General features: G+C 43.2%; 1 protein-coding gene and 1 long non-coding RNA gene across 2 annotated transcripts; one reads left to right on the forward strand and one right to left on the reverse strand.

Moving 5' to 3' along the window:
• Positions 1 to 3319: 3319 nt before the first annotated feature.
• On the reverse strand, positions 3320 to 4598 carry LOC146960633 (uncharacterized). The gene is made up of 3 exons (XR_015035401.1): positions 4515 to 4598; positions 4289 to 4404; positions 3320 to 3400 (listed from the first exon to the last, which is right to left on the reverse strand). It is a non-coding gene; the product is annotated as an uncharacterized LOC146960633 (long non-coding RNA).
• Positions 4599 to 8592: 3994 nt separating this feature from the next.
• On the forward strand, positions 8593 to 10082 carry LOC146960634 (nuclear factor 7, brain-like). Its single transcript, XM_085772201.1, has one exon. It carries the CDS (start codon positions 8593 to 8595, stop codon positions 9997 to 9999), a length of 1407 nt encoding a protein of 468 aa, XP_085628327.1. The 3' UTR covers positions 10000 to 10082.
• The last annotated feature ends 529 nt before the right edge of the window (positions 10083 to 10611 follow it).

Below are 10611 nucleotides of genomic sequence, written 5' to 3' on the forward strand. Positions count from 1 at the left end.
ACTGTGGAAGTAGCCAGGGTGGTCCTGAAGTCACCTGTACCAAGTATTGCCAGAACTTATGGGCCAAAGTCATGTTACTGTACAGTAAAAATGGAGTATGAGGCACTTTTCCCGTAAAGAAAAAAACAAAAAAACTAGAGATGCAACTTTGAGGCTTAATTTCTCCAAAATTATACAGTAAAATTGTTTGATAATGACTGTGGAAGTAGCCAGGGTGGTCCTGAAGTCACCTGTACCAAGTATTGCCAGAACTTATGGGCCAAAGTCATGTTATTGTACAGTAAAAATGGAGTATGAGGCACTTTTCCCGTAAAGAAAAAAACAAAAAAACTAGAGATGCAACTTTGAGGTTTAATTTCTCCAAAACTATACAGTAAAATTGTTTGATAATGACTGAGGAAGTAGCCAGGGTGGTCCTGAAGTCACCTGTACCAAGTATTGCCAGAACTTATGGGCCAAAGTTATGTTATTGTACAGTAAAAATGGAGTATGAGGCACTTTTCCTGTTTAAATAAAACTGAGATGCAACTTTGAGGTTTAATTTCTCCAAAATGATACAGTAAAATTGTTTGATAATGACTGTGGAAGTAGCCAGGGTGGTCCTGAAGTCACCTGTACCAAGTATTGCCAGAACTTATGGGCCAAAGTCATGTTACTGTACAGTAAAAATGGAGTATAAGGCATTTTTCCTGTTTAAAAAAAACTGAGATGCAACTTTGAGGCTTAATTTCTCCAAAATTATACAGTAAAATTGTTTGATAATGACTGTGGAAGTAGCCAGGGTGGTCCTGAAGTCACCTGTACCAAGTATTGCCAGAACTTATGGGCCAAAGTCATGTTATTGTACAGTAAAAATGGAGTATGAGGCACTTTTCCCGTAAAGAAAAAAACAAAAAAACTAGAGATGCAACTTTGAGGTTTAATTTCCCCAAAATGGTACAGTAAAATTGTTTGATAATGACTGTGGAAGTAGCCAGGGTGGTCCTGAAGTCACCTGTACCAAGTATTGCCAGAACTTATGGGCCAAAGTCATGTTACTGTACAGTAAAAATGGAGTATGAGGCACTTTTCCCGTAAAGAAAAAAACAAAAAAAACTAGAGATGCAACTTTGAGGCTTAATTTCTCCAAAATTATACAGTAAAATTGTTTGATAATGACTGAGGAAGTAGCCAGGGTGGTCCTGAAGTCACCTGTACCAAGTATTGCCAGAACTTATGGGCCAAAGTCATGTTATTGTACAGTAAAAATGGAGTATAAGGCATTTTTCCTGTTTAAAAAAAACTGAGATGCAACTTTGAGGCTTAATTTCTCCAAAATGATACAGTAAAATTGTTTGATAATGACTGAGGAAGTAGCCAGGGTGGTCCTGAAGTCACGTTAACCAAGTATTGCCAGAACTTATGGGCCAAAGTCATGTTACTGTACAGTAAAAATGGAGTATAAGGCTCTTTTCCTGTTTAAAATTCATAAGGCCCTGTTAGGTAGGTACACGGGAAAACACACACACACACACACACACACACACACACACACACACACACACACACACACACACACACACACACACACACACCTTGCCTTTGTATTATCCGCGTCTTACTTTGAAAACCGGAAGTCATCTCGCTTGGTTCTGAACTAGCGTTAGCTTCGTCAGTGGACTCGGAGAATTTACCGTAAGTTCTATGATACGGGCGCAGTTCAAATGTTTGTGCGGCTGGCTTGACTCCGCGAGGAAGAACGACGGCTCACTTGACCGCAGTCTGACTTTGGGTAGGGGAATTACCCACAGTTCATAGCGTTGTGAAGTCAAACACATGGGATGCCGTTGGAACGCAAGTGTTAAAAAAAAAAGCAAAAAGCAAATAAACAAACGTAGTCAGAGAGAGCTCTGCCGCTCTCTTTATTGTTAATGGACAGGGGCAACAAAAAAATAAAAAAAGAAGTTTACCGTCAGTATTAACGTGTGCAGTTTGCACACGTTAATACTGACGGTAGTAGTACTGCAGAGTATTGATGATGATTTGATCAGATCTGATCCAGGAACATTTTGTTTTGAGTCCGTCCCCCTCACACACTTTGTGCGTGTTGAAATTACAGTAAATTATCATTTCATGACCGGAGTCAACAACATTTTGTTGTCAAGGTAACGTGTCGTGAGAGTGCTGTTCCAGTCATGTTTACAGCATCTGGACCCTCACAGACTCTCACACTCTGTCTTAGATCTGACGTCACTTAAGTCAGTGAGCATTCAGGGCTTGAGTCTTTACGCCGGGTTCACACCGGACGCCGAAGCGCCGCGAATAGCCGCGGAGCGGAGTCCGCTTCCATTCGGCGCCCTCGTTAACTGGTGTTGTAGTTCAGACTAGACGCGGAGCGTCGCGGTCCTCCGCGGTCGGCTCGCGCCGTGGAGCGCCGGTTTCGGCGTCTGCTCTATTTTGTGCGCGAGCCGCGGCCGACCGCGTCAATTCTGGCAGGAAGTCACACAAAGAAACACGAGAGAATCCGGTCAATTTTCAAAATAAAAGCGATTTTCAAAATAAAATACCGCGATTGACAAATGCGACCGTATTTATATTTGTCAGACTCAACAGAGAACAAGAGAGATGAAAACACACACACACAGGATAGGGAGACACGGAGTGGGCTGGCTGCAGGGAGGAGGAGGGGGGGTCAAAACACACAAACAAACAGGGAAAGAGAGAGAGAAAGAGAGAGGCAGAGACGAGTTGTTGTAAAGTGAAGGAGGACGTGAAATTAATCTTGGAAGTGAAGTACAGGGAGTTGTTTGACCCACAGCACACGGTGTTATAATTATATGAGGTTATTTACTTATCCATGATGTAAAAAACACAGCTCTGAATGTGAGTAAACAACAGCTGAGGAGCAGAGGCGCTCGCGACCGCCGCGGAGAAATCAGCGTCTGGTGTGAACTGGAGGGACGCGGCTCGCGCGCGATTTCCGCGGCCGCTCCGCTTCGCGGCGCTTCGGCGTCCGGTGTGAACCCGGCGGGGGGCGGATTGGAACTGGGCCTATAGTGTGGGTCAGCTGATGTGTGGATATACATACATATTTAGAGCACAAAGAATAATGCCATGATGGCATAACTCTTATATGATACACACCTGCTCATCAAGGCTGGAGCTATTCCCCTAGTCCTCCTCGTTGTCCTCGCCTTTGCTGCATTCAGCTGAGACCGACCACAGACGCCCTTTCCTGGTGCATACAAAGACAAAAAGTTTCTAGTGTTATTTTAAAAATAAACTTTCAAGTAGTACAAGAAGTTCAATGAGAATCTATGTGGAAAATACACAAAAGCACTTACTGTACATGCTTGGCCCTCATTTGGAAGTCATCATCATTGCAGAGAAGCACCCGTCAAAGTAGCCCCCTTCCTCAGAGCTGGAGAAAATAAAAAATAAAAACAGTACATTGGTCACACCATGTCCATTTATGTCCATCTCAGTTGAATGAACCCAAACATGTTGCAAAAATGTTGCATTTTGTCATTATTGTGTGTCTCCTGCACCCACCCCCATTTAACTAACTAACGCAAGCCAAAATAGTTTTGGCTCACTGAAAGATGACGGCAAAAATGGACGCATCTGTCCTTTTGGTTGTTTAACACGGCTGAAAATCATCATCTATTAATGGAGTTTCCGCTCCTGCCCGCTCCCGTTGATTTTTTATTCCCGTCCCGTCCCAATCACAGGATTAATAAAACTTTGACTCCCATCCCGCGAGAATCAAGTGACCCGTGGGAATTTCCAACAAGTGTCATCCTCTATTCTGCGCACAGCTTGTCCACCTTGAAAGAGCTTATCACCCACTCCATAAAACTCTGGTAAAACGGTGTTCAAACACACTTTGCCAGTCTGTTGACAGAATAATTGAAAATACACTTATATGTAGAATTAAAGGTGGCAATTGTAAATATTGCATAAGCCAGCCCACCCTGGCATACTCCATTTTCTGCCAGCATCCATATGAAGTTTAGGCGAGAGTTCTCAGGTGGTGTTATGTTGCGTGTGTTGGAAATATGATTGGTAAGAGCACCGGTGTGATGCTGCACTGAGCTAATTTAAGGTGGTACTGTGGCTTAAATCAGGCCCTGTGAAAATCACATTCTAAATGAAGTATTATGGTGATGTTGAGGTGTGCAGGCCTACGACTACAACTACTACAGACTTCAGAAAGCTTCTTGGACTGGTACATCCACATAGAAATCCTAACATGATGTTTTTCTACCAAAATAAGAATAATGATGCACAAATTATCACGATCACATACCAAATCCTGGCTCTTGTTCATCAAGCATCTCCACACCGGTCTCCTCAAGGACACAGAGATGATCATCACGTTTTCTCCATCGTGGCAGGTCTGATGCCTTTGTCCTCTTTTTTGACCTAAAAAAAAAACACAATATAATCAAAGTAATGCAGTTAACCACACAGAATTCCTGCACAAATGCATCATAATATCTGATCCCCATGCATGGAATAAGATATTAAATTACCTTTGTGTCAGGCTCTTCGTTTTACTGAGCATCTCATTGAACTCAGCTTCAGCTGTAGCCATTGTAGGTATTATCTGTTACCTGTAAAACAGTGAGAAAAGTACAGTGAGGGCTGGCATGTAGCATTAATGTTAGCCTAGCTATGTTAACGTTAGCCTAATCATTAAAATCTACATCAAACAGTGCAGCTAGTAAAGTCAGCCAGTTTAACAACTTTGATCAACCACATCTCTCAAACTTTGTTTGTGGTTGACGACACTGGCTGGTTTTTGGAGGTAAAATAGCTTTAACTGTTAATTATTTAATCACAATTTTCCATGTTGTTTGTTTAGGCCTACGTTACCTGAACGGGGGCTGCCTGTCGGTGAGACGATGACGGACTTGCCGGAAGCTACGTCAGTCACAATGAAATCAGCTGATCGTTCACTGTAACCATAGCAACGATGGAAATCTGAGCTCAACTTGTTAATATAATACATCCATGATGCACAGCTCCACCACTTCCTGGATTTAAGGCAGGTCCTTCATTTCCTGTCTTACATTATTGGACACACTGATTAATCCAGGTGTGTCTGAGTAGTCACAATGGTCAGACACACCTGGATTAATCAGGTTGTCCAATAATGTAAGACAGGAAATGAAGGACCTGCCTTAAATTCAGGAAGTGGTGGAGCTGTGCAGAAGAGACGATCAGATTCAGCTTCAGACCAAACCAACAACTTCCTGTGAGTGAGTCCAGCTACAACACTGCTGCTTCAACCTGCTGACACTCCACACACTGAAGGTGAGTTTGCCATTCCAACGGCCCGCCCGCGGGCCCCCGGGGGGTTTTAAACAGGGAGGTGTCATACAGGATGTCACCAGTCACTTGAAATAGTCATGCCACATATCGTTGGAAAGCTAAAACTCTTGTGATTAAAGATATGCCGACCATTCCTAAATATAATCATCACAGCAACACTCGAATCAGACTATAAACATGCTAACAAAGTTCGTAAAAAGCCGATATAACTCACGATTTGTGTCAGGGCAGGCTCAGGATCACAGGGTTTCCCCACAAACTTGGTGTCGTTACATTCAGAAAAGTCCAGTAAATCCAATCCAGTAAAACACACGGTTGTACCGGTAGATAGCCTCATCCCGCTGCTGCATCTTATGAAATTACGCATTGTATATCCAGTAAATCCGTTTATTTCTCCTCGTAAGTCCGGCGTTTACATGAAAACAATGTTTATTTCACTTCACAAAATGGCGCTGCGCTCTGACCTTTCGATTGACAGCTCACTCGACCAATCACAAGCTCCCTGTCCCCGGCTGCCGCCTGCAATAGCGAATGAGTGGCTGTGTCTGTATGAGGAACATCCCCTTCGACAGCGCTGAATGGCTTCAGCCAATAGAAACCGATCCCGATGGCACTGATGCATTGAATAGCCAATGAAATTCCGAAAAAAAACGATGTGCTGCATTCACGGTCCCTGGGAAAAGGCAGCACTGCCATTTTCATGCGTAACTTTGCAAAAGCTGCACTTTGGCGCATGTATTGTTTCTCAATGGCAATTTTAGGAAAACGCCTAGATATACACTTAGAAAAACATGTGTAAAATACTAATTTTTAGCAGGATTGTTATCAAATTTGAACTGGGGCCAGGTAAGGCTTCATGCTGTGGTCCCATTGTGTTTTCCAGCTAAAATTCTCAGCTACACTCATCTTCAGGCATCTGATTGCAACAAAAAAATTCAGGCGAGAATAAAAACATTCTAATTCAGTGTGTTCCAACTTAGATTACTCAATGATAATAGCACTTATAGTGATTATTTCAGTTTGGGGAAAAACTTCAGAGTGTTACCTTTCAAAAGAGACCAAGCCCATCCATATATTCTCCAAACAGTTCAAGAACAGCATTCAATTTACTTTGAGTACGCCTTGGATAGGCGAATATTACAGAATTTATAGGAGTGGTAAGAGGCTAAAACCTGGACTCAGAGTCACAGTAAACTTCAGTCAAGTCTGTAGAGGAGGGAGGGGAGCCACGACTAACTCTATTTCCTGTCTGCTGTGTTTTCAGCTTCATTCACAGACTAAATGGCTTCCAGACTAGAGGAGGATCTCTGCTGTCCGGTCTGTACGGAGGTCTTCAGAGATCCTGTTGTTCTGTCCTGCAGCCACAGCTTCTGTAAAGGCTGTCTGAAGAGCTGGTGGAGAGAGAAACAAGATCGACTGTGTCCAGTTTGTAAGAGAAGATCTTCAAAGTATCATCCACCTTGTAACCTGGTGTTGAAGAACCTGTGTGAGAGCTTCTTACAGCAGAGAGAGCAGAGATCTTCAGAGGCTCTCTGCAGTCTGCACTCTAAGGTCCAGGCCCGACACACAGAGAGGCAGATTAAGGAGCAGTTTAAGAAGCTTCACCAGTTTCTAGAAGAGGAAGAGGAGGCCAGGATGGCTGCACTGAGGGAGGAAGAGGAGCAGAAGAGTCAGAGGATGAAGGAGAAGATGGAGGCTCTGAGCAGAGAGATAGCAGCTCTTTCACACACAGTCAGAGCCACAGAGGACGAGCTGAGAGCTGAAGACGTCTCATTCCTGCTCAACTACAAGGCTGCAGTGGAAAGAGTCCAGCAGCGCCCCCTGCTGGAGGATCCACAGCTGGACTCAGGAGCTCTGATAGACCAGGCCAAACACCTGGGCAACCTGACCTTCAACATCTGGAACAAGATGAAGGACATGGTCTCCTACAGTCCTGTGGTTCTGGACCCAAACACTGCTGGTCCAGGACTCATCCTGTCTGAAGATCTGACCAGTGTGAGAGATGAAGGGGATGATCAGTCTCAGCTTCCTGACAATCCAGAGAGGATTGATGAATACTACTCTGTCTTGGGCTCTGAGGGTTTTAACTCAGGGACTCAGTGAATTGAACCTGTTAAACTTCACCTGTCCTCCTGCTGTCTCATTATTACACTTTTCCTTTACTTTTTTTTTTTTTTTAAACTACTTTTCATGGGTTAAATATGTTCACTCTCAACACTCAATTACTGAACATTTGATTCTTCTTCTCTAGAAGAAGATCTGGAGTTATTCCTAGGATGAAAAAATATCAAACATGAAAAGTTGAAAAGTGATTCTTGTTTAATTACATATGTAAAAAGTTTGTATCTGTTCACATTAAATGATCTAAAATGTATTAACGTGTCAGTTCATCACAAAAGATGAATGTACATTTGTTCCTGTTTTTCATTAACATAATAAAATATTGCCTTGACTTGGATTCATATTCAGCTTCGTCTTTAACGTCTCCTGCATCTACACAACATCCCATTCTCTTTATAATTAGCAGCAGAGGTGGAGGAAGTGTTGAGATGAAGTACTGACACCACACTGTGTACAAGTACTCGGCACACAGGTACAAGTACTGCACTTAAACAGTTGCTCCCTTCCACACAAAGAATCAAGATATTCACACCCAGGTTTTTCTAACAGGTAAAGCAGCTTCCTGACCACAATTATGTCAAGTTTCAAAGCTGTCAGAGCTTGTGTTATTAATCTACATGAGTTTATATGTCTTAACTCCCACACACACAACATGGTATGACAAGGAAATGTGTACGGTATATTACCTTTCTTTTTTTATTTTACATCCCCATGCACAACAGTTATTTATTTATTTATCCAAAAACACGTGAAAAGACCCTTTTTAAAACGAGGCACATGCCTAGAACTGCTCCTCTACATTAATCTGGACTAACCTGTTCAACATTCAGTCATTTTTCAAAGCTCCGCCCCCCTCACATGACTCACCTGAAAAAAACAGGAAACAGTGCATTGGACTCTGTCAGTCCCAGAGACGCAGACTGAAGAAGAGACGATCAGATTCAGCTTCGGACCAAACCAACAACTTCCTGTGAGTGAGTCCAGCTACAACACTGCTGCTTCAACCTGCTGACACTCCACACACTGAAGGTGAGTTTGACTAAAACCTGGACTCAGAGTCACAGTAAACTTCAGTCAAGTCAGTAGAGGAGGGAGGGGAGCCATGACTGACTCTACTTCCTGTCTGTTGTGTTTTCAGCTTCACTCACAGACTAAATGGCTTCCAGATTAGAGGAGGATTTCTGCTGTTCGGTCTGTACCGAGGTCTTCAGAGATCCTGTTGTTCTGTCCTGCAGCCACAGCTTCTGTAAAGACTGTCTGAAGAGCTGGTGGAGAGAGAAACAAGATCCACTGTGTCCAGTTTGTAAGAGAAGATCTTCAAAGGAAGAACCACCTTATAATCTGGTGTTGAAGAACCTGTGTGAGAGCTTCTTACAGCAGAGAGAACAGAGATCTTCAGAGGCTCTCTGCTGTCTGCACTCTGAGAAACTCAAACTCTTCTGTCTGGACCATCAGCAGCCAGTGTGTCTCATCTGCAGAGATTCGGAAACACACACCAACCACAGAATCAGACCCATCAATGAAGCTGCTTCGAAACTCAAGAAGGAACTTGAGGAAACTCTGAAGCCCTTAAAGAAGAAGTTAAAGGGTTTTGAAGAAATTCAGGTGAAGTTTGGTCAAACAGCAGAACACATTAAGGTCCAGGCCCGACACACAGAGAGGCAGATTAAGGAGCAGTTTAAGAAGCTTCACCAGTTTCTAGAAGAGGAAGAGGAGGCCAGGATGGCTGCACTGAGGGAGGAAGAGGAGCAGAAGAGTCAGAGGATGAAGGAGAAGATGGAGGCTCTGAGCAGAGAGATAGCAGCTCTTTCACACACAGTCAGAGCCACAGAGGACGAGCTGAGAGCTGAAGACGTCTCATTCCTGCTCAACTACAAGGCTGCAGTGGAAAGAGTCCAGCAGCGCCCCCTGCTGGAGGATCCACAGCTGGACTCAGGAGCTCTGATAGACCAGGCCAAACACCTGGGCAACCTGACCTTCAACATCTGGAACAAGATGAAGGACATGGTCTCCTACAGTCCTGTGGTTCTGGACCCAAACACTGCTCATCCAGAACTCATCCTGTCTGAAGATCTGACCAGAGTGAGACATGGAGAAGACGAACAGTCTCAGCTTCCTGACAATCCAGAGAGGATTGATACTTACTGCTCCCCTGTCCTGGGCTCTGAGGGTTTTAACTCAGGGACTCACAGCAGGGATGTCCAGGTTGGAGACAATGCCATCTGGAGACTGGGTGTGTTAGCAGAGTCTGTGCAGAGGAAGGGAACCAAGATACTGTCTGGATTATGGAGAATATGGTTTGATGAAGGTGAATACGGAGCAGTTTCACCATCAGCTCCAGTCATTGTTCTCCCAGAGCAGAAGAAGCTCCAGAGGATCAGAGTGAATCTGGACTTGAACAGAGGAAAACTGTCGTTCTCTGATCCTGATACTAACACACACATACACACCTTCACACACACTTTCACTCAGAAGATGTTTCCATGGATTGACACTGGTGAAAACCTCCCAGTGAAGTTGTTACCAGTGAAGGTGTCAGTGACAGTGGAGCAGAGCAGTTAGAGATAAAGAGGATGATCATATTTATAATGTTGTTTATTTCTTAAAGGAAAAAGTCAGTGAATTGAACCTGTTAAACTTCACCTGTCCTCCTGCTGTCTCATTATTACACTTTTCCTTTACTTTTTTTTTTTTTTTAAACTACTTTTCATGGGTTAAATATGTTCACTCTCAACACTCAATTACTGAACATTTGATTCTTCTTCTCTAGAAGAAGATCTGGAGTTATTCCTAGGATGAAAAAAATATCAAACATGAAAAGTTGAAAAGTGATTCTTGTTTAATTACATATGTAAAAAGTTTGTATCTGTTCACATTAAATGATCTAAAATGTATTAACGTGTCAGTTCATCACAAAATCTGAGTGTACATTTGTTCCTGTTTTTCATTAACATAATAAAATATTGCCTTGACTTGGATTCATATTCAGCTTCGTCTTTAACGTCTCCTGCATCTACACAACATCCCGTTCTCTTTATAATTAGCAGCAGAGGAGGAGGAAGTGTTGAGATGAAGTACTGACACCACACTGTGTACAAATACTCTGCACAGGTACAAGTACTGCACTTAAACAGTTGCTCCCTTCCACACAAAGAATTAAGATATTCACAACAA

Source organism: Trachurus japonicus, unplaced genomic scaffold (assembly GCF_045865225.1).
Source record: "Trachurus japonicus isolate A0001 unplaced genomic scaffold, Traja_1.0 AP030155.1".
NCBI classification, from domain to species: domain Eukaryota; kingdom Metazoa; phylum Chordata; class Actinopteri; order Carangiformes; family Carangidae; genus Trachurus; species Trachurus japonicus.

Coding starts and splice junctions, on each gene's coding strand:
- LOC146960634 (XM_085772201.1), top strand. CDS start 8,593: ATGGCTTCCAGATTAGAGGAGGATTTCTGCTGTTCGGTCTGTACCGAG.